This window comes from Carassius carassius, chromosome 19 (genome assembly GCF_963082965.1).
Source record: "Carassius carassius chromosome 19, fCarCar2.1, whole genome shotgun sequence".
NCBI lineage: Eukaryota > Metazoa > Chordata > Actinopteri > Cypriniformes > Cyprinidae > Carassius > Carassius carassius.
Genome location: NC_081773.1, coordinates 18,171,787 through 18,199,404, shown reverse-complemented (window position 1 = coordinate 18,199,404; position 27,618 = coordinate 18,171,787). Strand labels below are relative to the sequence as shown.

The window sequence follows — 27,618 nt, the reverse complement described above, 5'->3', positions numbered from 1 at the left end:
TTTGGCTCAACACTGTGCCAAAGAGGCCAGAGTCCAGTGCCTCTGGACAAACAATCAAGCATTTCATTGTGTGCTCATAGGTTCACAACCAGCTGCAGACCAGTGAACAGATCGTTTGTTTTAATTTGTTGTAGTCAAAGCCCAGAAAGATTCTCCACTAGCTACACAAGTTATCACATGATGGAAGCTGGGAATTAATGCCTCTCATGCTGACATGGTTTATTCCAGCACACCAGGAATGAAAGGAAAAACCATTCATCTCGCTTAATCGGATATTGAAGCATTTTTCTCATAAACAAGCATTGTGTAACGGATTGTGGCTGGATATTAAGTGGATTCCAGGCTTCTTATGACAACTAACTGAAGAACAGGAACAAATGCATTGAAAGGACGCAGAGAGAGAAAGAGTGAATTTGCACCCAGTGAAGAAACAGTCAGGTGATTTCATCATGTTGATCAATGAAGACATAGCTTGGAAATGGATCAAGACTTTTGTTTATTTGACAATTTGCATTACCTCTGCTGTGGGTAAGTTCAGTTTAGTTCAATATCAAATAGAATAATTCTTTAATTGTTCCAATCATATTGGGTAAATACACCACACCTGAATTTAAATGATCTGCAGTTTTAGTTAGTAGTGCAGATGTTTATCTGGAGAAAGAGAAACACTGAAAACTTAAGCTAACATTTGTTAATATAAATATGTACAGAATTTGATTGTAGTCATTTTAATGTTTACAAATCCACTGATTCATTGAAAGCCTAATAAATTCAATTAAACTAAACTAAACCAGAGAGCATTTGACCTTTTTAAAATATACACAGAAGCACACAGAGAATTACAAAATGGAGGTACAAAATCAAAACCATATTTAAAAAAAAGCATGTTGAATTGCTTGGATCAAAATAAAAAATGCATTACTTTAACAGTACTTGTATTTTTGACGGCTGCAATTTAACATGTTTTTAAATGTATTCGCCTTCCAAAGTTCATTTCCAAAATATGCAGCTTTTGTAATTACCAGGACCACCTTTATTATTTAATATGTAATATTTTACTTTTACAAATTCAATTTTACAAAGTCAAACTTACACATCTGGGGACAGCAGAGACGGCAGTGTCTGGTGAATCTGGTGAAAGCCACCAATTACAGGTTAAAATCCATAATATTTGGCCTTGTACTGATGGTATGAATTCCATGCATACGAATTTACAGGTAATGAGGAAGCATCCCGAAAGTGTGCTGACTTCAACAACACCACTTTGCTGGGATACAGACAGGGCACCAAGCTCCAGGTTCAGTACCTTCTTCTTTCACGAAAGAATGCAGACTGTGCCAGCCTCTTCACACAGGACTGCCTCAACCATACCCAGAAACACACGCATTACTTCAACTCATCCCTCCCCACTAAAGTCATTGTTCATGGATACAGGTGAAGCATTTAATTAGCAGCATTTTATAAAAGGAAAGCATGTGAATGACCTTTTACACAGATGACTCTTTGATATACTGTGTTTCAGGGCTCTGGGCAGTAAGCCTTCCTGGGTGAGTGGCTTATCCCAGGCTCTACTGCGGGAAGAGGACGTGAATGTTCTGGTGGTGGACTGGGTCTATGGAGCCTCCTTTGCTTATAACCTGGTGGTAGATAACTACAAGGAGGTGGCGGTGCAGATATCAGTGCTTATCAATCAGCTTACGGTAAAAGTCTCAGTGTTTTGGTCATGTCCAAGTAGTATAGAAAACATTGTCGTAACAGACCATGTGACGACTAAATACTAAAGGCTAAATACTTTAAGCAGTGTCAATTTAGTAATAAACATAATAAAATGTATCAGTACACAGAAGATCACAGTAAATGCATAGGAAGCACATGGTGAAGAATAATGTAGTACATTTTTGTTGCTGTTGTTTTTGTGTCCGTTGTAGAAGTATGGAAGCACGCTGGAATCTTTTCATTTCATTGGTGTGAGTCTTGGAGCACACGTGTGTGGATTTGTAGGGACCATTTTTGAAGGCAAACTGGGTCGAATTACAGGTAATATTTTAATAAAATTGCTCAATTATATTAATATACACTATACATCGGAATCCAAAAGTAAATGACCATATTGAAAATATATGTTTGAAAACCTTCAAAAGCTGTTATTGAAGCAAAAGCAGACATAAAATATACAATTGAGCAAATATAATAAAATAATTAAAATGATACTAAAATTATCTGTAAACAATAAAAATAAACTAATATATAATTCAATTCTGTCCCGATGAGACCTTTGAAGATGCTACACTTGTGAGTGGAACAAACACCAACACTGAGCCACACTGAATGAGGCTTTCTGACAAAAGCAGAGGCTGCAAGAGCGCTTCAAACAAACAATGAGAAACTGTTATGCCACACAGCCTTGGCAAGAAAACAAGACCTTGTTTGACCATTTAAAGTGTTTAAAATGTTTGTGGAACCCTAAAAGTGGCTAAATGTGAATCGTTTAGTATAAAGCAGAACATATATCTGAGTTTTATGCCCTCAGGTCTGGACCCAGCAGGCCCGATGTTCAAGAGTGCTGATCCATTTGACCGTCTGGATTCATCTGATGCTTTGTTTGTCGAGGCCATTCACACTGACTCTGACTGTAAGAGTGAATCAGTCCTTTGGCTGAAATAACATAAACTGATTTTTTTTTTTTCAAGAACAGTCTAATATTTAACTGGGAATGTTTTTTGACAGCTTTATTATCTTGATTCACTATCTAACCGCAAGAGTCTGTATAAGTATACCACTGGTGCTATTGTCAATACTGAAGTACAGATTATTTGTGCACAACTGAACTGAATATCTGTTCATTTGCCAGACTTTGGTATATCTATTCCTGTTGGGCATGTGGACTTCTTCTTAAATGGCGGAATGGACCAAGCCGGTTGTGCACGCTCAAAGTTTGCTTCAAGTAAGTGGACAACAAAAGCTGAGACAAATAAACTAAATTAAATGTACCATAACTTGATGATGAGAATCTGTCAGTTTTTATCTACTTTCCAGTGTATGGTTATGTCATTTGTGACCACATGAGGGCCCTGCACGTCTACATGAGCGCCCTGAATAGCTCGTGTTCCCTTATTGGTGTCCCCTGCTCCAGTTATGAGGAATTCCTGGCGGGAAAATGCGTCACCTGCGAGGGGTCCTTCAAGGGCACATGCCCGCAAATAGGTAATGATGAGTGAGCAGAATGTTTTAAAGGAACATCTTTTTAGAAAGTGTTTAAAGAAACATCTTTGTCTATTTATGAACACAAATAATGTAAATAAATAAATAAATAAATAAATAAATAAAAGTGACCTTTTTTTATTATATATAAATATAAAAATATAAAAATATTTTTTTATTATTATAATTGATATACCAGGACATACAGTGGAGATCCTCACATTTTTAATTGACTCCTTAGTGTGTGATTATATGTCTTTCATAAGGAAGATGACACATATCCTCATTCTCAAGGATTTAATAATAATTCGGAAGGGTTTTTGCATGCTGATCTAATCTTGGATGGTTATGACCTTGATGTTCTAGTTCATTTAGGTGCTCAATCAGTCATTTCTTTTGTATACATAAATGTCTTACTCCAACTGGCCAATGTATCACTTGAGGCTGATTATGTAACAACAGGATAAAGTTGTTTCATGTAATGTATGACGCAAGCCTTGCCCTGTTGTGCTCCTCCTTCACTGTCTGTTTTTATCTGTGTATGTATTTCAGGCTTGTTAAAGAACAGTGGGATAACAGCGAATCCCCTGCCAACTCAAGAGAAGGTCTATCTTCTGACCACTGCTACGGCTCCTTATTGTGGTGTGTATGAGTTTGTGCATATTGTCATTTATCCACTCTCACAGATAATGTAGGTATTAACTAGTATTGGGTGTAATGCATTATAAGTAATGCGAGTTATGTAATCTGACTACTTTTTTGAAGTAACTAAAGTAATGCCCTACTTTTTAGTTTAGGAGGAAACATCTGAGTTGCCTTTTCAAGTAACTAAAGTTGATTTGTTTCCCATGTACTATTGACTGACATCTCTTGTGTAGCCATGTTGAGAGAAATCTTAAGTGCAAAGGCATTGTGTGCACTCTGTTAACATGATGTTACTGTCGTAGACTAAATGTGAACATGCATTCACTCATCTCACCTGCACATAAACAGATTTAGTGTTCCTCAAAATAAATAAAAACAGTATAATGCAAACTCAGAATATTAAAACCACAAAAAAGACTCATTTTCAGCCCTGGAGTTTCATGCCTTAGGCCCACTTTAGTTCACAACTGACTATATTAAAATAATGTAATTAAAACCTCAGAATATAATTCCCTACAGCCTTGTAATTCATTGTATTTTTAAAAACATCATCATTTCCAATTCAGTGCAAAAAGAATAGCCTAAGTTTTGCTTCACAGTGAAGATTTATTAGAACAGTAAATAACAGGATAGTGTAAGAATATCTTTTCTTTAAGATTTAGTATTCATAAATATCACTCAAAAAAATGAAATGTTGGGTTTAATTAAAAATATTATGTCAACAGGTTCCACACAATTTAAGTAATCTCAACAAACAATAATTTAGTTCATTTTACAAAAGAAGTTTAAGTAAACTTAACTTAAACCTTAGTAGAGTCAACAAACAACAATTGAGTTAATTGTACATGAAAATTGTAATTAATGATGACAAAATTTTTTAATAATTCCACTTCAGAAACACCACCCCCTTTAATTAGGATTTAATAAGTCCATAACACTGAATCAATAAATAAGAGTGCAGCTGCTCAATACAACTCAACATATAAACCATCTCTTAATTACAGTTCATCAAACAGATTACAAACATGTTTGAAACACAATGTTGCATTTTCTACCATTTGTTTGTATGTTTTGTTCTAAAATATATCAGAACAAGTTCAGTAAATCAAACATGATTTTTTTATTACTCACGTAACTATCTGCAAGAGGGTGACAGAACAACAATTACCCATAATACACTGCAAAATCCTCAGCCAATGAGATTCAAGTCTGTATTGGTTTTATTAATCTGTTACTTTTATGCAACAATGTTATGTTGGCTGAACAAATAATTTTAAGTAAAGCTGAAAATACACACTTTTTTGTTGAATGAACTAGACTAAATTAAGTTCACATTGTTAAATTAATGTTTTTTAAGTAATCACAACATGAACGGATTAAGTAAAATTGGCAAAAGTGAAAGTACATTTTTTGAGTGATCCAAACATTGAAATAAAGAAAAAAAATCTAATAAAAACAAATATATAAAACAAAATAAAAAATGAAGATTAAAATAAAATGTATTGCACTTTCTAACAACAGTATCATTAATGTATTGCTGGATCATCAGGTATCATTAATTATCTCAGAGCATTTTTCATTGAGCAGGGCTCTTCATTACTATAGTTCTTCTGAATGACAATCCTACCTGCCCATTCTGGTGTGTTGGGCTCATGACTGGAGCTTGGGCCTTGCTCTTCACTGTTAGCAGCAAACTGGACTAGAGGCGGCTGCTGCTGAAGAGCTACAAGAAAAAGTTTGATACATGAGCGGTGGTCTGCAAACAACGTTGTTTTGCAATGTCGCTAGCATCTTGAACTGCTCCTAACTACCTTAACGTTAGCTTACTTACCGGCCTCGTCATCTCCGTAAGTTTTTTTTTTAGGAAGAATGTGCTCAGCTTAGAACATTTGGCCACGTCAGTTTCCAAAGCTTTCTTCTTATTTATTCTGGACTTTTCAGCGCCGCATTTGCGCTTTCTGTTAGCCATTTTTATCTCACTTTTTTTTTCTCTTTTTTTTTAGCAACTTGCAAGGTGACGTGTTGAGGGCGGGGCCAGGGAGTCAACAGATAATCATGTCATCATTATCTTGCAGGCTGCACTCTGCGAGAAAATATTAAATAAAAAATAGTGGGACGGTGGTAAAATAATAAATAAAAAGAGTGGGGCTGCGGTAAAATAATAATAATAATAATAAAATATATATATATATATATATATATATATATATATATATATATATATATATATATATATATATATATATATATATATATATATTTCAACCCAGTGCCATGACAACAACGGCCCTCGCAGCAAAAAAAACATACCGGCCCACCGGGAATTTTCCCAGTGCTCCAATGCTTGCCAATCCGGTCCTGCATGTGGATTATAATTTTTTATAATTTATAATTATAATTAAAGTTAAACATAAATTGTAACCATTAATCTCCAAGTACAGCGTCCCTGGGAAGGCCAAACAAAGATGATTGTTCTCCGAGATGAAAATAACAGCGTTTCTATGACATGGCGACAAACACAAACGCAACTCTTCCTCCTTCTCCGTCTGAGCGCAACAAGACCACGCCTCCCTTTTTGTGAATTCATGTAGGCGAAGGTTAGTCAAAAAACTGTTTTAGTGACGTCATTACTGCAGGAACTAGAGGGATGTAGTCCAAATGGGTCGTTTTTTGTAGGCGAATTCTGTTAAATAAAATATCTCGCTTGGAACTGAACTTTGAGCTTTAGAATTTTACAGATATTATTTATACTCTAACAACAACATTACACACTAACTCAAGTTTAAAACATGGGATCACGAAGAACTGGACCTTTAATGAAAAATACAGCCAAGTAATCCCACTCATGCCCTTCTTTTTCAGCACATCACATCCTAGTGGAATTGAAGGTTTCCCCTTTAGACAAGACTGCTGAAGTTCAGCTCACCCTGATCTCTGTGGGACACCCTGAGACAGAGTTGACACTCAAAATGTACGTATTATATTTCCAACAAGCCATAGCCTTTCCTTTTTTAATTTTTTTATTGCATGTTTACTCCTTCAACTGTTTAAATCAGACGTGTGAATATCTTTGTACATATGTATTTCAGACATACAGATGAAATGGTGCATAAAAAGGTGGCTGCACACCCAGAGCAACTGTGTAAAATTGACTCAGTGCAGCTGAAAAACACAGGAGGACGATTCTACAGACAAGGAGATATTCATTTTGAGTATATCTGCATCTCTGAAATCCCTCAAACCAGGTAAATGTTTGCCTTTAAACTATTTTTCTCTTTCTGGGTACACATTACACAATATGTCCCATGTAACACCGCATTTAAAAATACTGTATTTCTGTTTATTTTGCAGAGGGCTGGTTCCATTATGTGTGAAGAACATTAATATTGGACGGGGAGTGCCATGGTCACACGACTTTGTACAGTTGTGCTAAATTAAAAGAACACAAAATCTACTTAAGAGAGCTTATACATAAGTCTTTAATTAGTAAGACTCAAGCAAAGGTCACACACTAAAACTTGGGTCGGGAGGCATTAAAGCTTGGCGACAAAGACATAAATAGGATACAAGGGGAGTGAAATGCTTAAACTCTGTTAGATATATTTATTATGCTTTAGCCCTTATATAATGTACAATATGATTTTTGTGCACTGTTGCAGAGAGTGTTAGTGAAATATCAGCCAAGAGGAATCAAGTCAGTCATTCAACACTCAGTAGTTCTTTTATGTGTTAATATGTGTGTTGAAAGTGCTGGTTCACTTCAAATGATTAAAATGTTTGGAGTGGTGCAACACTCAATGTGCATTTCATTATTTTGGCACTTTGATTAGCGTCTCTAACTGCATACTGCATTCTTGATATTAAAACTCAACTCTGTTCATAAACCATTAGGGATAAGTCAGATTTTAAACCCAGCACTTAACAATTGGCCCCATGAAATATTGTTTTCATCAAATGGTCATTGTAAAGTTTCACAGAAGATGATGCTGAAGCATTTACTAACGTCCTATTATGATAAAGCACACACTTTTGTAATAAATCTCATTATCTATCTAATATAAAGAATTGCTGTTGAAATTCATTTGTGTTTGAAAATCTAATTGGTTGCCTGTCTCATGTATTCCAAACAGATTTAAGTACTATGTAAATGCCAGTACAAATAAAAATAAAACGGTCATTTTATGTGCAATGTGGAATCATATATATATAACAGTATCTGTTTTGGGAGGTTTGATCTTTTGTCCTGTCACCGTCCCAAAAAAAAAAAAAAGCATTTAAAGAACCTTTTTACTGTTCGATGTTAATGTTGTCTTCATTTGTATGAGGGGAAACAGATTCGATGGTGATTTCGGTGGAGGAATCGTTCAGATGTTATGGTCTTTACTCTGCTGAAACCATTCCTACAGCTTTGGGGTGTCAGTAGGGGCCAGTGGGGCACCTCCTCTTTGGAATCGAAGTCTTCCTGGATTATCATCCTCTGTTAGATTTATGGAAAAAGGTGACACATTAAAATGTCATTGAGAACAATAAATCCCATAACTCAATTCAGCATGTTTGTATCCATCAGTGTAGTTCACATATTGGTTTCTGTAGCCTAGGTTGTATTTCTGGACATGATCCATATATCTCATTCCTTTGGAAACTAGCGTGTGAAGGTCATGTCTCAAATGACAGCAAAACCCTCCTCCTCCAACAGCTGTCCCACTATCCTGTACCCTGCAAAGTGCAATGTGGCTCTTGTTGGCAAAGCCAAGTATTTCGAGAGGGAGGAGTGCTGGATAAACAGACTTGGTATGTTTGGATCCCTGGATATCCCAAACCCCTTCCAGTCTTTCATCCAGCCTTGTGCTAAAATAAAACCAGGCTTCTCCTAAGCATAGAAACACCTATCAAAAATATCCTAGGAAGGAAACACTGAATATAACTCCACTACCAATGCGCTAAATAAAACTTAGTTATCTCTCACCCAAGGAAGCCTTTTCCTCTCGCCAGAATGCACGTGTGTTAAATGAGGACATACTTTGTGTTGTATTTGTTTGTGTTAAAACCATTTAAAGTTGAAGATACTGTAATAATTACAGAACCCCCTACACAAATTAATGTAGAAATAATGAATAATAATTGCATTATATCATGAATGGATAGTATCAGTATAAAGCCAATTAATAATAATAATAATAACATGCCTACAATGTAAAAAGGAAAGATATTTATTATTGTTTAATTAATTGAAATCAAATTTTAATTAGATTTTAAATTAATAGCATAATTTAATAATAATAATAATTATTATTACTATAAGCCTACATAAAAAATATAACGTAAAAATGAAATATAAATGAATATGGTATTACTAATGTAATATTATTATTATTATTATTACTACAAGCCTAAATTTAAATATATCAATTAAATTATATGAATCATAATATTCATACAAATATATAAGTATATCATCAATATAATCATACTGAATTTAATAAAATAACAAAATATTATTATTATTATTATTATTATTATTATTATTATTATTATTATTATTATTACAAGCCTAAAATTAAATTATGCAAGAACAGTATTATCAATATACTTAAATTAATAAATTCTTATAGATAATAAATATTCTTATAGCATATTAATTATGATATATATTCAGTATTATTATATTAACTGACATCCCTTCCTCGCATGTGAATTTATCAAATGGCAGTAAAGTCATAAATATAATTCAGGTCAAAAAGAAATATACACTATAACAATTCATCATGCATATTTATCACTCTGCATTCTCTTAATCAGTCATTGTTTGTGCAGTTCAGTGTCCAGTTAGTGCACTTGTGCCTCTTCATGCAAACAAGCCACATCTTTATTGACCCACCCATCAATCCTTCCTTATGTACTTACATTGTGATTTAAGAAGTGTCCCAGTGTGTTAGCGTCAACACCCCAACCTTTACTTCAAATAATCTCTCTCACTCCCATAGTCCATTAGAGAGCCTGTCATATCAGCAAAGTCCTCCAGAACCAAGCTGGTTGAATCCTCACCAGAGGGCATCTCTGTGTCTGAGGGCCAGAGCTGGTGTGGAGGTTTGGGCACAGGGCTCTTTCCCTGGTCCAGATGGACATTTCTTGCTTCTAAGCCCTGGTTAGATGGGGCTGGATCAATCGGCATGGCTGTAGCATCTCCTTGGCTCCCCCTGGGTGGTGAACTAGCACTGCCCCCCTCACTGCCCTGTGGCGAGGGGGCGAGGACGTGGTAGAGACTGGGCAGACGGATATCAAGGCGCACACCACTCTTGGCAAACAGCTTGTCATTGAGCGAGTACAGTTTGTCAGCAATGTCACTCCCGAGCATGACTGAGAAAAGTCGGGCAATGTAACGATCCTTAGACAGCAGAAGGTAAAGCCGACGTCTGCGCCAAGAGATGTAACGGCAGTCCGTCTCTGCAGTCAGTGTCACCTGAGGGCAAAAGGGTCACGGGATGTTTAAGGGCATGCAGTATTTCATGGTTGTATGAACATTGAATAATTTTGCTTGATGGCACAGGCTAAAAGAAGTTACCAAGATGTACCTGATCACCTGATCAAACAGTATGTTATCATACCTGGAAGTTGCCCTCTTCTGTAGGTCTTAGAGACTCCCATTCTGGAGAATCAAGAAACTGGTGAGGGAAGATATAATGGAGAAACTGTCCTTCTAAGGACACTCTAATCCTGTTAAAACAAAAGATCTGGTTTTAAACACAAATACTATGTCCTTAGAAACTTACCTTTTGTATATTCATGTTCGTTTAATATGGATTTGAAAAACATTTGTAACATTTTCAAGAAGCATGGAATAAAAATTCACTCTAAATGCACAGTATTTAGAGTGAAATATATTACAGTACAGATAAAAAGTTGCTGCTTCCGTTTTATCGCAACTTTAAATGTAAACGTAACCATCAAGTAAAAAGGAAGAAAAACTTTATTTTAACCTTAAATACATATGTGTACACATCTTTAAAAAAAAAAAAAGAAAAAAAAAGTTGATTTTCTTTAAAGGTAAATATCACAAAAATCCTAAATTAATCATTCAAAAATATAGTTTCACCACATGACATTTCACAATCTTGACCTTGACACAGTCATGATGTCTGCAGGTGTCCATTTCATATAAATTTAAATAAAATGCCTTATTTATTATGCCTTACAACTATCAATGTAATTTTAATGGACAGTATGTATTCATCAAATTTTTGTATTATTATTAATTAATCAATAGATATGTCAAAAAAACATTATTGACCCACAAAATATTTTTTTCATGTTAATTATTATACTATACAACTGAGAATGTTGCCTTAGTATTGCGAGCTACTGCAAATATTAAGTACACCTTCAGGAAAATAAGTAAATATTTAGTGCAAGTTTTTACAGTAATAATAGTTTTAAAACTACTAGTTCAAGATCAATCACTAATCCGGAGAACTGTATGAGTTTACAACTCTGCCAAACATTCTGTTTCTCACCTGCCAGAAAGAAGAAAAGACAGCTGGTCAATGGGCGTCTTCCCCTCGACAGCATACGTCTCCTCAGCTGCTAGAGAGAGCACTTTGTTCTCGCTGGCAGCCATAATCTCCTTAAACACCTGCACAGGTACATCCAGAGGCAGATAGACCACTGTGTAAAGCGCAGAAAGCTCCTCGTTAGTTAAACCGTCCTGCATCAGCCGAAAAATCTGATGACACACCTGGGCCAAACACTGCAGCAGCAGCAGCAGGTTCCAGAGGAAAACATCAAGGCCACACACTGTCAACCAGCCCCACAGAGCCAGACAGAGGAAAGCAGGAGCCAAAAAGCTGAAGATGTACAGGGCTCCATATGCTCCACTACCACCCATATAGCCCAAAAAAAGAATGGTGTTACCCAGTTGGTAGATGGCACCTTCGGTGCTGTTGGTCCATCCATCGCAGAGTGTGTGATTGAAAATTATAGAGTCAATCAAGATAGAGTCGCCACTATTCATGTTTATGGCTATGTGGTCTTCAACTCAATGGAAACTGAATACATAAAAAAAGAGCCTTAATAATGAGCCTTAAAAAAAACTAATGTCAGGTGTATATAAAAAAAGGTTGTTTCATTCAGCCTCTAACAGCCAATCCACATCTTACCGCCAAAAATAGTTGGAATGAAAGAAGCTTCATAATTCCGATCCCTTGACACCCACTTTTCCTTTTGAATTTGACAATATCAGCCCTATAGCGTCTCTGCTTCTGTTCCCTGTCCTGCACTGGACTGTTGGAAACATGGAGCGGGAGAGGCGGGGATAGAGACCCTGAGAAGGATAACCATGTTTGGAATTGAAACCCATGGAGGAAAGAGCCACAGACAGAAAGCAGACTCGCTACTTAACATAACACAATGATGGCTGGGCAGCGTGATTACGATAACAGGTGACATGCACTGACATCTGTGAAGATCTTTGAAAGCTCTGCCAGATGTCACCAACACTCGTTTTCTCACAATCAAACAGACAATTTGTATTCCAGCCCCTCTAATGGTGTTTGAGGGGAGGAGGATACTAGGCTATGTGGGGTATATTTAGACAATCTGAGACAGATCAAATAACAGGGGAGGTCATGTAACACTGTTTACCTTCCCTCCCTGGCCATTCCTTTTTGTAGTTTCACATAACTTGGTCCAGCAGTTGTTGGTAGTTAATATGCTGCTGCTTAGCAGTGGAGTGCAAAAATGAGTGGATTCTGTTTCTTGTATTATTTAAGCATAAGTTATGAGAATATTGTTGCATTGTTGTGTAAAATGCCATATGGCATTGTTTGTAATATTCACAATACAGCATGTTCTTCAGTGGCCATTGCTTAGTTACTCTATAAATATCTAAATACTAAGGACAAATGGTAATTTACCCTTATTTTATAACATTAATTCATTAATTGCCATACTTATAAGAATACAGATATTTGATTGTTTTCAGGAATCTATTCTTATGTAAAAAGACATTTCCAACAATAATAATTATAGTAATTGCTAAGTTGCATGCTCCATCTTTTATAAATATACAAAAGAACAAAGATTAATTGTATTAATTTAGAGAAACCGTAAAATTGGGAAATGGGGCACCAGCAAATGCACTTTTTATATATATATATATATATATACACAGGTCCTTCTCAAAAAATTAGCATATTGTGATAAAGTTCATTATTTTCCATAATGTAATGATAAAAATTAAACTTTCATATATTTTAGATTCATTGCACACCAACTGAAATATTTCAGGTCTTTTATTGTTTTAATACTGATGATTTTGGCATACAGCTCATGAAAACCCAAAATGCCTGTATCAAAAAATTAGCATATTTCATCCGACCAATAAAAGAAAAGTGTTTTTAATACAAAAAAAGTCAACCTTCAAATAATTATGTTCAGTTATGCGCTCAATACTTGGTCGGGAATCCTTTTGCAGAAATGACTGCTTCAATGCGGCGTGGCATGGAGGCAATCAGCCTGTGGCACTGCTGAGGTGTTATGGAGGCCCAGGATGCTTCGATAGCGGCCTTAAGCTCATCCAGAGTGTTGGGTCTTGCATCTCTCAACTTTCTCTTCACAATATCCCACAGATTCTCTATGGGGTTCAGGTCAGGAGAGTTGGCAGGCCAATTGAGCACAGTAATACCATGGTCAGTAAACCATTTACCAGTGGTTTTGGCACTGTGAGCCGGTGCCAGGTCGTGCTGAAAAACGAAATCTTCATCTCCATAAAGCTTTTCAGCAGATGGAAGCATGACGTGCTCCAAAATCTCCTGATAGCTAGCTGCATTGACCCTGCCCTTGATAAAACACAGTGGACCAACACCAGCAGCTCACATGGCACCCCAAACCATCACATGACTTTGGGTACTTGACACTGGACTTCAGGTATTTTGGCATTTCCTTCTCCCCAGTCTTCCTCCAGACTCTGGCACCTTGATTTCCGCATGACATGCAAAATTTGTCCAAAAGTCCAGTGCTGCTTCTCTGTAGCCCAGGTCAGGCACTTCTGCCGCTGTTTCTGGTTCAAAAGTGGCTTGACCTGGGGAATGCGGCACCTGTAGCCCATTTCCTGCACACGCCTGTGCACGGTGGCTCTGGATGTTTCTACTCCAGACTCAGTCCACTGCTTCCGCAGGTCCCCCAAGGTCTGGAATCGGTCGTTCTCCACAATCTTCCTCAGGGTCCGGTCACCTCTTCTCGTTGTGCAGCGTTTTTTGCCACACTTTTTCCTTCCCACTGAGGTGCCTTGATACAGCACTCTGGGAACAGCCTGTTCGTTCAGAAATTTCTTTCTGTGCCTTACCCTCTCGCTTGAGGGTGTCAATGATGGCCTTCTGGACAGCAGTCAGGTCGGCAGTCTTACCCATGATTGCGGTTTTGAGTAATGAACCAGGCTGGGAGTTTTTAAAAGCCTCAGGAATCTTTTGCAGGTGTTTAGAGTTAATTAGTTGATTTAGATGATTAGGTTAATAGCTCGTTTAGAGAACCTTTTCATGATATGCTAATTTTTTGAGATAGGAATTTTGGGTTTTCATTTCATATATTCGATTAAGAATTTGAAAATGAACTTCCTTCGCTTTATGGGTGTTGGAAATGTTAAATATTTTTTTCTTAATTTCTTATCTTCATCATTGGAAAAAAGTCTTCGTTTGAGGAAAATGGATGTAATTTAAGGACAGAGGCTTTCCATATTGTTCAGTTTGGATCATTTAAGGTTAGTGAGAGTAGGTCTATTCATTCATCAAAGCTAGGGTAGATGAGGAACTGCATTATTTTGATATAAGACATATGAGTTACAGATTGTGGGAATTATACAAGAAAAACAATCCACTTTGAGAGCTGCACAGTGATATGTGGTGTTTTAGCACAGATGGAATGTTCTATAGTACTACAGTGCAATGACGAATCGCAGATCCATTTGTTTTACCTCATGACAGCTTATATAAATGGAAACAACTGAAATGCACAATGTCAATATACATTGGATATCTTGTGCAGCTTAACTAGCCGTTATAGATGATAAGAGAGTGTTAAAGTTACTATTCAGAGCAGTCAGTTTGACATGTACCCTGCAAGAGAGGCATGCTGATAAAAATGTTCTCACTCATGTACTGTATGCACATTCTCAATGAAGTAAAGCACCATCAAATGACAGAAATAAGCTAGCTAAAAACTATTTGACATTTAATATATGAAAAATATAAATTATGCATTTTGTTGTGCCTATGTTGGGATTTAATGAATTAAACATCAAAATGTATAAGGTAATTAGAAGCAGGAATAGTGAAATAAGCTAAATAAGCAATCTGTTCTTGTGTTTGCATCAGGGACAAATTACACTTGTGAAATCTTTAGAAGAAAATTATGAATTGCTTTTGCTGGGTTCACACCAGGTGTAGATACAGAATAAAAGCGCTTCTGCGGGTAGACCTCAGATTAGAGTGTGCTGGGAGCAGCAGCTCTATTTTAGGCCTGCATGCATAGTTAAGTGCAGCTGTCACCAGCCCAACGCTGGTACAGGGAACTCAAAAGCCAACCGAGTAGGAAGCTTGAAGGAACAGTCTGTTTGCATAAAACTGCTTGGAATGCAGTGTGTCAACAGACACTACTTCATAAATAATTTAATGTGATAAAATAAGTAAATCAAGCATGTGAGACATGTTGATTAGACTGAATAATTTAAAATAGGCTGTAAAAAGAGAAAGCCAGCCTTGTTATAAGAATCTCTGCGCATTGCATACAAATAAGAGGTGAAGACACAAGAAAAGAGAATGGATTAACATCTTGCATAGGATCTTTATTGACCATAAATGTACACAAATCGCATATGAAAGAAAGAGACCGAAAAGACAGACATTTCCCTTAGAGGAATAAATTCAGCCCTGCATAATCTTCCCTGCAGTGTAGAAATATAAATAAATGATCCCACCGGGTCCCATTTCACACAGGTTGTCATTCGCTACAAAAAGAAAGAAAAGACAAATTTTTATTTAGAGGAATATATTTTTTTAAACAAATATTAAGGGAGTTCAAATATGGAAGTTTAAGCATTATTTACAAATGCAGAGTTTTAGCAGAATATCTGAGCTGCTCTGTTTCATACAACAACATGCGGATCAGGGCCTGACAAGCTTAAAAAAAAAATTGAATTCATTAACGCACAAAAAGTAGTCCTTATGACTCGTGCACTATATTCACAGTCTTCTGAAGCTATATAATAGCTTTTTGTAAGGAACAGATCTAACTGGCAGCTGTGGACACCATTCACTTTTATTGTATGGAAGAGAACAGCTTGGCTATGTGCTATAAATAACTCCACAGAAGTCAGTCAGTCATGCAGACGACATGTGGAAGCAAAAATGAGATATTTGTAATAAAATTTGAGTTTGGGGCACCCAAGGTGTGGAAAAATATTAGAATATAAGGATATTCTTTGTAAGCGATTAGTCATTTTTGTGACACTTACCATTCACTCAATCTGATGATGATGGTAGTATTATATCTTAAAACCAAGTGCCCTCATGCACTCCTTGTGCGCTTCGATGAGGCCTGTGCAGCTTTCTTCTCCCTTTTCAATTATGCTGCAAGAAGACAGTACTGTGTCATGGTAAATTGTGTCATTATTTACTAGTGCTGTCAAATGATTAATCATGATTAATCGCATCCAAAATAAAAGTTTTTGTTTATACAATATGTATGTGTGCTGTGTATATTTATTATGTATATATAATACACACACACACACACGCATGTATATATTTCAGAATGTATAATACACAGTGTATTATAATACACAGAACACACACACATATATATATATATATATATATATATATATATAACGCAAACAAAATCTTTTATTTTGGGTGCGATTAATCATTTGACAGTACTATTATTTACGAACCCTCATGTTGCTCCAAACAAGCTTGATCGAACATACAAGGAGAAATTTGAAGAACTGCTTATGCCACAATAAAACTCCAATAGTAGTTCAACAGTAATCGGATTAGTTTTACAAGTAATACTGACAATTTTTATGGGGATTTGCATCCTCATTGAGCAGTTCAGTCCTTTAAAGATTATTTTGTGCTTCACAGAAGAATGTAAGTCATGCAAGTTTGGGTAAACATGAGAAAGAATTACATAAAGAACAGAATTTAATTTAAATGTGAATTTTTTTTAATGTGCAATAAAATGTCTCTTTAAAGCAGAAGTTAACTAATAGCTAAAAGTCTCCTCACCATGCATCTTGTGCTTTTTTGGTGTCAGGACACGCACAGCATGGTTTGAGAGGTTTCTTCTGCTCTGCTTCCTCTATTGCTGGTGAAGCCTCCACACTGGCTGCTGACAGGCTCGACATTTCCACTTACAAACGCTGCCTGACAAAACAAAAGAGCATGAGACGTTTTTCAGGTCTATACTTCTGTTTCAACATTAGATTATACACATCCAGCAGAGTGCAGCAAACTAGCCACCATGTCACTAGTTACATCATGTCCTCTGCTCTTCAGCGATTACAGTTTTTTACAGGTGTTAGGACACATTTCTCAATACTTAGGTCACTTTTGCAAAACCAGTGAGCAGTGAGCACAACAGAAGTCTATTTGGGCTAAACTGAGGATCGATTATCATTGCTTTGGCACAAAATGCATTCAATGACTACATCTCTCAAATTTCATGAATTATTTTCTCACTCAGACACAACAACTGCCAAAACTCTTTGTACGTACAAGTCAATTTGCACATGCTTACATACGGTATAGCGGCATCCTATAGCCGCTGAGAGGCTAAGCAGCAGGACAACATCAATGACTCGTTCTCATCCGTTTAAAATCTACATACTTTTATTGCCCTGATGTAATATTGTCCATATGCAGATAGAGATTTATTGATACGGTTGAAATACGGTCAACTGAAAGTGAGCGTTCCTGGCTACGCACCCCCTCTCTACACGGTCTAGTCAAAAACAGGAAACACTAGCAGGTAAATACACACCTACCACCATGTGACCAACTACCCGGAAACACCAACTCCAAACACAAAATAAAAGACAAACATTTTCTGCACTTACATACCAGCCCCTGATTATTACACAATAAACCTGTAATAATCACCAACACAATCAAAATACAGACAAGATAAACATGTACATTACATAATTTATACATTAAATCCCCCTTTTTTTTCCTTTTTTTTTTTCTTTATGTAAAAGAATGTCCAGAAAACTCAAATGTTCATTTAGTTCATTAGTTCATCCTTGTAGCTGAGTACAGTTAATGTCCAAGTCCAGTCTGTCAGTAAAGTCAGTCGTCAGTAATGCGATCAAGTCTAAGTCAAAAGTCAAGTCAAAAGGGTCAGTTGAGAGCTCTCAAATGTCACTGTCGTAGTTAGTCCTTAGATTCCTCAGCTTCAAGAAGACGACAAATTTTTGTAATTGGCCTGGTCAAGCATGTACTCATGGTCTTAATTTTAACTTGCCGTGTGAATCCATATGTCCTCTATTGTGTGAACAATCTTGCCCATGATCCAGGAACTTCTAGGTGCATTATCGTCCACTACCAGTACAACCTCTCCCAACTGATGGTTGTGTGTCTTTACCATCCACTTTTGCCGCTCCTGTAGTAGAGGTAGATATTCACCAATCCATCTTTTCCAAAATAGGTTAGCCAAATATTGAATTTGGCGCCACCGTCGACGGCATACACATCGTCCTTCTCGAACAATCCAGGTGGTAATGCAAGCTTTGTCTTTAGAAGGAGAAGATGATTAGGTGTTAACGGTTCCAAGTCGTTGGGATCCGATGATGATCTGGTGATGGGTCGATTGTTAAGGATGGATTCTACCTCACATAAGAAGGTATGAAGACCTTCTTCATCCAAACTTTGCCCTCGAAGAATGGAATTCAGTATTTTCTTTATTGATCTGATGAGTCGTTCCCAAATCCCTCCATGGTGTGAGCCGGTAGGAGGATTGAAAATCCATTTTATATTCTTTTGAAGAAGAACATTGTTGATCTGACTCTGGTTCCAGTTTTGAATTGCCTCTTGTAGCTCACGCTCAGCCCCGACAAAATTTGTTCCATTATCTGAACGCATTTCAGTCACTTGTCCTCGTCGAGAAATAAAACGTCTTAGTGCGTGAATGAATGAGTCGGTGTCCAATGATGAGATCATTTCAATGTGAACTGCTCTAATGGCCAAGCAGGTGAAGATGACTCCGTAGCGCTTCAGGGTGGTTCTTCCTCGCTTTACCTCATAAGGGCCAAAACAATCCACTCCAACATGAGTAAAGGGTGGTTTGTCTGGTGACACTCGATCTTGAGGCAAATCAGCCATCTGTTGATGACCTGCAATTCCATTGAACCTTCTGCACACTACACATTTTGATATAACTCTTCTTATAGCTACACTCGCTCCAAGGATCCAATATCGCTGTCGAAGGCTAGCCAACATGAAGTTCCGTCCACTATGTCCCACTTCTTCATGAATTTGTCGCAGAATCAAGGTAGCGATGTGCAAGTCTTTAGCCAATATGATTGGGTGTTTAAAATCTTCAGGAACCAATGCTTTATCAAGACGTCCACCGACCCTGATGATATCAGACTGCAGGATTGGATTAAGACGATAGAGAGGACTATTTCGCTTGACTACTCCATCCTTTCGTAGACTTGTCAGTTCCTCAGGAAATCTATTCCCTTGAGAAAGTCGGATGATTTCCATTTCAGCCTTCTCCAATTCTCCCAAGGAAAGCAAGTCCTTACACACAGTAGACTTGAACTTCTGAATTTCCTCATTAATAGTCATCCCTTGTTGATGTGGATTTGTGCTAGAGAAAGCAAGAGCAGTCTGCAGTCGTTTCCTTTCCTCGCTAAGGTCCATCAAGATTCCTTTCAGACGAAGGATCCATGCTATAGCTTTCTTTAGTCGAATCCAAGAGGAGAAGTAATTAAGGAGACATGATATGGAGTCAGACTCTTTGGCTTCCACCATATTTACCAGAGCATTTCTTTTGATCTCAGGATCATGAGACAATATCACACACCTATTGGTGGGATCCATTGGCCACTCCTCTTGTGGTCGAACAAGAAATGTGGGACCAGAAATCCACATCTCGTTCTTCAAGAATGAATCCACTTTTGCTCCTCTAGAGGCCAGATCTGCTGGATTGCTTGAGGAATTCACGTACCTCCACTGTGCTACGTCAGAAGCCTTCAGAATTTCAGACACTCTATTAGCCACAAAGCACTTAAATCTTGAGGTCTTATTTCGAAGGTATTTGAGTACTGAAGTGCTATCAGTCCAAAACACAGAATCCGTAAAGGGCATCTTGAGTTCTTTCCTCCAAATCTTGTCCATACGATTAGCAAGAGTGGCAGCCGTAAGTTCCAGGCGAGGGATCGTAATGGGTCTTAATGGTGTAACTCTTGCCTTGCTTACCAGAAGAGTAGAATGTGCCAGTTGTTGGTCATTATGAAGCAGCAGATAGGATACCACCCCATATCCTTGCTCACTTGCATCTGAAAAATGATGCATTTGAGCAGATGTTACTTCTCCAAACCCATCAGGTTTTAAACATCTCCTGACCTCAAAACTCTCCAAGCGATGCAGATCATCCAGCCAGTTCATCCAACGTTGAACATACACTGGAGGAATAACGTTGTCCCATCCTATTCCCTCTCTGCACAGATCTTGCAATATCCTCCTGGCAGACAGAATCACAGGTGACAAGAACCCCAGAGGGTCATAGATGGAGCTAACCACTGAGAGAATTCCTCTCCTGGTAAGAGGTCTATCCTTCACTACCACTTTGAAATGAAAGGCATCTGATTCCGCACACCATTGCGCTCCTAATGCTCTTTCAAGAGGCAAAGTATCATGATCCAAGTCCAAATCCTTTACCTTCTTCTCTCTGTCCTTTTCAGGTATCGCGCCCAATACAGCACGGCGGTTACTCATCCACTTTGTTAAATGAAATCCTCCTCTGGCACACATTCTAGTGAGATCCTTGAACAGCTGCACAGCGTCTGTTTCGGAAGGTACAGAAACAAGGCAGTCATCCACATAGAAATTATTGAAAACAACATCCAGTGTCTTGGAGTCAAATAGATCCTTTTGATCCATTGCACATTTCCTCAATGCAAAACTCGAGCAACTTGGTGATGATGTAGCTCCGAATAAATGAACCACCATTCTGTATTCCTCCAGACTGTTGTTTATGTTACCTCCTGGCCACCACAGGAATCTCAAGAAATCACAGTCTTTTGGGTGAACTCTGATTTGATGGAACATAGATTCGATGTCAGCCATCAGGGCAACAGGTTCCAATCTAAATCGTACGAGCACACTCACCAAAGAGCTGGTTAAGTCTGGACCTTGCAGAAGTTTGCTGTTCAGTGATGCACCCTGATAAGAAGCTCCACAATCAAACACAACCCTAATCTTGTGTTTTTTGAGATGATATACACCGTGATGGGGTATATACCACAGGCGTCCATCACACCTCTCCAGCTCAGCCACGGGTACCCTTTCTGCATAACCCTTATGGATGACGTCCTCCATAAAGGTGGTGTAATCTGCATGAAAGGAAGGATTCACTTTAAACCTTCTTTGAAGAGTTAAAGCACGCTGTTCTACAATTCTCCTGTTCATAAGCATGACCACTTCAGTATTTCTGAATGGTAGATTGATGTAATAATGACCATTGCTGTCTTGCTGAATGGGACACAAAATCTATAAACTGCTGATCTTCCTTGGACATTCCTGTCAGTTCTTCATGAACAGTCTCTGGAAAATCAGCCTTAAATTGCTGCTTCCACAACTCCTCCAACTTTATTACTGCAATCCTATTCACAGTAACAGGAAGTTGTTCAGCAGGATCATCTCCATTCATACCCACTCCTTTAAGTGGTCCATTAACAGTCCATCCAAGCATGGTCCTTATAGCATAAGGGCCGCTATCCTGACTGCGTACGATCTCCCAAGGCTCCAATGCTTCTGGAACATTAGCTCCAATCAGAAGCTCAATACCAGCATTAATCTTAGGTAAGCAGACATGACTCAAATAAGGCCAACATTCGAGATCTTTCTGTGAAGCAATGTTAGCTGTGGTCACAGGCATGGTCTTTTGGGTGTACAATTCAGGCAATGCACAGTAATCTTCTTGATTCAACCCAGAAACCTCCAGGTCTTTCAGAACATAGCTACCAACTGATTTATCTTGACTCATGGTTCTGAGAAGAATATTAACTCTCTTTCCAGAGAGGTTGAGCTTGTTCATCAAACTTTCCGTACAGAAAGAAGCAGAACTTCCAGAATCAAGAAAGGCATACGTCTTCACCACGCTGTTTCCCTTTTTTGATTTGACACAGACTGGAACGATAGATAATGCACAAGTGTCTTTACCAGCCCCAGTAAAACCATTGGTTTTAAGAGAGACCATGGCACTGCCAACTGCCGGCTTGAATTCGGTTCTCTTCTTATCTGACGTGTCTTCCTTCTCATGAGAATAAATGTGAAGAAGACTTGGGTGTTTCATACTACATATATTACAGATGATTCTCCTTTTACAGTCTCTGCTAATGTGTCCTGTATGCAAGCAGCCAAAGCAAATTCCTCTCGTCATCAAGAAGTTCATCTTTTCTCGGTGACCTTTTTTGGTAAGCTTATTACAAACATCCAGTACGTGTTCACCACCACAGAAGAGACAGATTTGGTTAGCTGTTATCTTACTGTGTTCTTTTATTTCAGGCATAGTAGTGATAGTGGTAGCAAAACTGCTCCTGGCCTTTGGTGGAATTATTCTGGTGTTCGTCTTCCTACCCCCAGCAGGTACTGCATCCTGAATATTACCAAATACAGGATCAGAGAGAATTTTTGCTTGTCTCTCTATAAAGTCTACAATATCAGGAAAGATGGACTGACGGTGGCATCGCTCCTTTAACTCATATGCAACGACTCTCCATTTGTCTTTGAGTTTGTAAGGAAGCTTTGAGAGTATAACTTGCATGTTAGTGGTAAGATTCAGCTCATTCATATAATGAACATCTTGCATAGCGTTACAGCAACTCCTTAGGAAAAGACCATAATCTTGTAGGGCGTTAGCATCTTCAGATTTTATAGCTTTCCATGAAAAGGCCTTTTCCATATATGATGAAGCTATTTTCACCTCATTGCCAAAGTTCTCCTTAAGCAAAGCCTTAGCCTGTAGATAACCTTGTGAAGGGTTCATGTGCTGGCAACTTCTAACAAGTGCTTTCGGCTGTCCTCGTGTATATTGCTCCAGGAAGTGCAGACAATCCCCTGGGTTGTCTGCTTTCTTTTCCACCACCTCCTCAAATGAGCGCATGAACTCATGAAAGCGCAATGGATCTCCATCAAAGTAAGGAATTTCTCTGGGTGGAAGTGAAGACAAATTATGCTGTTTAACCAATAAAGTAGCTATTTCGTTTTGCTTACCAATGAGCTGATGCATGCTTGTGTGGCTTTTATCGTTTTGAAAACTTGATCCATGAGCATATCCAGTATTCTGGTTGTCAGAAGATGACATGTTGGGCAATGTAGAATGTGAAGGTTTCAATTTAGATCTTGTTGAAGGTTGTTGTTGTACTGACTGTGATAGAGAATAATTTGAAATCCTTTGTGTGTTATCAACATGTGAGGTACAAGATGCAGGCAGGGACTCTGATGCTGCTGGCACCCTAACTGAAGGGACAAATGGTTCCATATCAGAATAAAGAGGCTTGGACACATTTCTAACAGATGTATGAGATTCCGAATGCACATCTTGATACACCTTTACTCTGGCCATTGACTCTGCTAATTTGGTTTCCAGCGCCAGTTTTTCTCTCCTTCTCCTCAACTGCTCCTCTTGTTCCTCTAATTCATGTTTCTTCCGCAGCATTTGTTGAGAGGCCAATAAAGCAGCCAGTTCTGCCTTAGCCTTAATACGAGTGGAAGAAATGGAAGATCGGCTTGATCGAGATCCATGAGATGTTGCTTTAGTAGATCTTTTACTGCTTATATTCGAAACACTGTCCATTGGTTGAATTTCATCCCCAGAATCCCTTCCAGCCTGTATGTGCGCATTAGAGAGCTGCATGTTATGTGTTGTCGACACAACTTCAACAGAAGGTGAAATATCAGATACATGAATCCCTTGAGATGGTGCCTCTACTTCCACAATACTAGGTTCATGAGTATCAGAAAGAGCAATGCCGGGATTTGATTTCCCAGTTTCAGTCATCCATTGTTCAACCTCTTCTACAAAGTCATTATAGTGTTTGGAAATTGAGTCAAACCAGGCATTTTGTTTAGTTTGTTCTTCAGAAGGTAATAGAAGCAGTACACTTTTATGTAACACAGATGCATCATCCATCAGCAATTGTATCGTTTTCAGCATTGAACACACTTGAGACGCATTGTCATCACATTTCATCAAGTCCTTCATGGACACAATCACATTCTTCACTTTATTCACTTTACTCTTGCGATCCTTTTGCAAGGCTTCAATTTTAGCCAGCAGGGCTTTTGCCGTGGGCTTATGCTCTCGTTTGCCGCTATCAGCAGCGTGCTCCATATCCTCAGAGTTCATTCTCCAAGGCAACAAACAACTTGAACTCAGTTCCAAACGGCGCTGTATTCAGCGCGCACTGAGCAAAACAATGAATGAATGAACGTAGAGGCAGCACATAAGAGCCCATCAATATGCAAGAGCAACACCAACCGCGTTCAATACAATGCCAATCCAACTTAACGGCTATATCAGCGTCTTTCACAACTTAAGCGAGTCCAGCCACAATCCATTTAAACCGCTGACATACCTCTTCTTCCGTCTGTATGTGCGTCGCGATCGTTGACCCACTTCACGGTGCGCGTCTTTGACAACATGCGGTGTGCGGGTACAGCCATTTTTTTAGATCGCGTCCATAATCCAAAGCTGTGAAGTTTTCAGTTGACTAAATATAGCGGCATCCTATAGCCGCTGAGAGGCTAAGCAGCAGGACAACATCAATGACTCGTTCTCATCCGTTTAAAATCTACATACTTTTATTGCCCTGATATAATATTGTCCATATGCAGATAGAGATTTATTGATACGGTTGAAATACGGTCAACTGAAAGTGAGCGTTCCTGGCTACGCACCCCCTCTCTACACGGTCTAGTCAAAAACAGGAAACACTAGCAGGTAAATACACACCTACCACCATGTGACCAACTACCCGGAAACACCAACTCCAAACACAAAATAAAAGACAAACATTTTCTGCACTTACATACGGTTTTCAAAACTGTTAAACTTATGTTCAAAACAATAACATAATACAAAACTGAATAAGACAGCAATTTGCTACATTTCTACAGTAATATTTGAATGAAATTTTTTATATTTTTAATCTTAAAATTATTTGATATTTTAAATCTTAAAATTAAATACTATAATAACAATTGGACAATTAGTAGATTAGCATTACTATTGTATCTGTATCAGTGGATGGTGTGGATACAATTTCTTCTATCTTGGAATTAATTATATAATTGCAAAAAAATAAAAATAAATAAACAACATAAAATATTGACAAATTCTGCATCATGTCTGATTCATTCCAGTAACATATATTGCAGTGAATTATAAACAGAGATGTGTCCTTGTTTTACACAAGAAAACATTGTATAATGCTACATGTTGTTAGTGTTTTTAGGTCATTGTTTTGTGGGTGACAAACTGTGTTTGTCGGCTGTCAACCTTTGCTAGTGTTCTGGAATAATGAGTTGATTTGAGACCTGAATAAAGTGTTTTGGTAGTTGTAGTACATTTTGAATGTGAAATGAACTGCTTTGCCAAGCTGAAAGTTGGTTAGGAGAACTGTGTGAAGAGTTTTGCAAAAGTGACCTAAGTATTGAGAAATGTGTCCTAGCGTCTGTAAAAAAAAACTGTAAAGTCCAGCCGCCCATACCTCGCTGTATCTTATCGTTTGTAAAAGATATTCAGATAGTAGTGTCAGGTAATATCAAATAATAAAACTGTCTCTGACAAACTTTTACTCACTCTATATGATGCAGAGACTGATGTGCTCACTCACGTGCGTCCTTCCTTACACAACCTGGAAGCTGCAGCTGTCAAATAACAGAACCAGCCCGCGGAAATGTCGCGTAGCTTCCGGGTCAATGCCTTACAACAAAAACAACAAGCTACAGCTATTTAATACAATTATGATTTACATTCACATAGTGTAATGGCTAAAGGTTAACGAAAAGTCTAAAATCAGGTCATAACAAAATGCCGAACAATAAAACAAAATACAAGTCTTATACAGAATAAAAGTCATTTAAAGGTTTAGGTTATTAATATTATGTATATTATAATAATATTTTTTAATCATTAACTAGCATTTCAGTGTATAATTTTTAATACATATTTTAATAGAATTGTAATTACACATTTAATTGTTTATAATGGTCTCATAACATCATATTGTCAAACATAATAATGTGTTTTCAATTTATGCCAGATGAGTATTATGAACATTATTTTTTTTCTGAGTATAATAGGCTTCTTTTTTTTTTTTTGAGAAATTATATTTCTGTGTGTGATCCATCTACTCTATGTTTATTCAGGATAACTGTACTATCTATGCTTTTTTTCAAGAACTGCTTAAAATATACTAGACCCCATACTCTACACATATTCAGCACATAAGCTAAGTGGATCTCCAAAACAAGTGCAACAAGGGCACATATAGCTTTCATGCTGACCCTGCTTCTGATGTGTAACAGAGTTACATCTCTGTATAGAAAATAAAGTGCTTTCAGGGTTACTACATTAATTATTTCCTATGATTATCACCATACATTTTAAATTTAATTAAAAAATGTAAAGCTTTTGAGGACAGACTTGTTGACAGACTTAAAACAAGGAGGGGAATAATGGTTAGATATAATTTATAATCAGTCTACCTGAAACAAAACCCAAACCCCAGAGTAGCTAAAATAGTGCTGTTTTGTTTGCCTGTCACTGTGTGTGCAACTTACATCATGTCTGACACATTCTTTTTCAAAACACTGATCAACAGCTAATATTGCAAAATATTGTGTTGATAAATGTTTATATTGCATTTTCCCTGCATTTTCTGCTACGTTCAGCATGCTATGAGCGGCAAAAATAGAACATTTCAGTCATGATGTCAATTTGTGGGCCAACACAGAATGCCAACTCAGCATGGACTCCCTCAGGCATTTCTACTGGGTTTTTACTATATCTTTCTTTGTTTGTATGTTGTGTTTAATTTATGAGTTGACAAAAGGGGACTTTGCAGAATTTTCTACAACATAAATTAAACACCATACATATATATACAAGAATTCAGAAAGTGCTGTGTCCGTTTAATTACACATAATTTGTCAAGAATGTAAACAGATGTATTAATCAGAAAACCATGGCAGTGCTTTACAGTTTTAAACACAATAATTTCAGAATTTATATGTCATGTTATATGTCATGCCATATGTACACACACACACACACACATGTGTGTGTGTGTGTGTGTGTGTGTGTGTGTGTGTGTGTGTGTGTGTGTGTACATATGGTAGTTAAATATATATTTTAAATATATGGGCAGTTGGTTGTTAATATAATAAATATAAAAGTATATTTATTATTATTGAGTAAAGTTACAGTAATATGAATATAATGTTCTTGTTTTTTTATTTTAATGTTTCACAGATTAAATAGTTGCATGGA

General features: G+C 37.5%; 3 protein-coding genes across 8 annotated transcripts; 1 reads left to right on the top strand and 2 right to left on the bottom strand.

The window, feature by feature from the left end:
* The first annotated feature begins 437 nt into the window (after positions 1–437).
* LOC132095275 (phospholipase A1 member A) lies at positions 438–8,023 on the top strand. 2 transcript variants are annotated; one of them, XM_059500107.1, is made up of 11 exons: positions 438–528; positions 1,218–1,434; positions 1,523–1,700; positions 1,929–2,037; positions 2,531–2,632; positions 2,852–2,944; positions 3,037–3,204; positions 3,754–3,843; positions 6,709–6,817; positions 6,936–7,091; positions 7,198–8,023. In XM_059500107.1, the coding sequence occupies exons 1-11, from the start codon at positions 450–452 to the stop codon at positions 7,277–7,279; spliced, it is 1,383 nt and encodes a 460-aa protein (XP_059356090.1). In that variant the 5' UTR covers positions 438–449; the 3' UTR covers positions 7,280–8,023. The 2 variants fall into 2 exon arrangements, with proteins under 2 accessions (XP_059356090.1, XP_059356089.1); XM_059500106.1 differs by having other exon boundaries at positions 3,019–3,204.
* A 181-nt stretch (positions 8,024–8,204) lies between these two features.
* LOC132095276 (popeye domain-containing 2) lies at positions 8,205–11,911 on the bottom strand. Of its 3 annotated transcripts, none has more exons than XM_059500110.1 (4): positions 11,358–11,911; positions 10,452–10,560; positions 9,892–10,306; positions 8,205–8,323 (listed from the first exon to the last, which is right to left on the bottom strand). In XM_059500110.1, the coding sequence occupies exons 1-4, from the start codon at positions 11,852–11,854 to the stop codon at positions 8,247–8,249; spliced, it is 1,098 nt and encodes a 365-aa protein (XP_059356093.1). In that variant the 5' UTR covers positions 11,855–11,911; the 3' UTR covers positions 8,205–8,246. The 3 variants fall into 3 exon arrangements, with proteins under 3 accessions (XP_059356093.1, XP_059356092.1, XP_059356091.1); XM_059500109.1 differs by having other exon boundaries at positions 8,220–8,323; positions 9,751–10,306; XM_059500108.1 differs by lacking the exon at positions 8,205–8,323 and having other exon boundaries at positions 9,378–10,306.
* Positions 11,912–15,658: 3,747 nt separating this feature from the next.
* Positions 15,659–26,149, bottom strand: LOC132094738 (cytochrome c oxidase copper chaperone-like). Of its 3 annotated transcripts, none has more exons than XR_009422387.1 (5): positions 25,927–26,149; positions 17,124–17,261; positions 16,349–16,463; positions 15,941–16,013; positions 15,659–15,841 (listed from the first exon to the last, which is right to left on the bottom strand). XR_009422387.1 is itself a non-coding variant. In XM_059499390.1 (4 exons), the coding sequence occupies exons 2-3, from the start codon at positions 17,240–17,242 to the stop codon at positions 16,379–16,381; spliced, it is 204 nt and encodes a 67-aa protein (XP_059355373.1). In that variant the 5' UTR covers positions 17,243–17,261; positions 25,927–26,149; the 3' UTR covers positions 15,659–15,841; positions 16,349–16,378. The 3 variants fall into 3 exon arrangements, 1 of the variants encoding a protein (XP_059355373.1); XR_009422386.1 differs by having other exon boundaries at positions 15,941–16,005; XM_059499390.1 differs by lacking the exon at positions 15,941–16,013.
* Between the last annotated feature and the right edge of the window lie 1,469 nt (positions 26,150–27,618).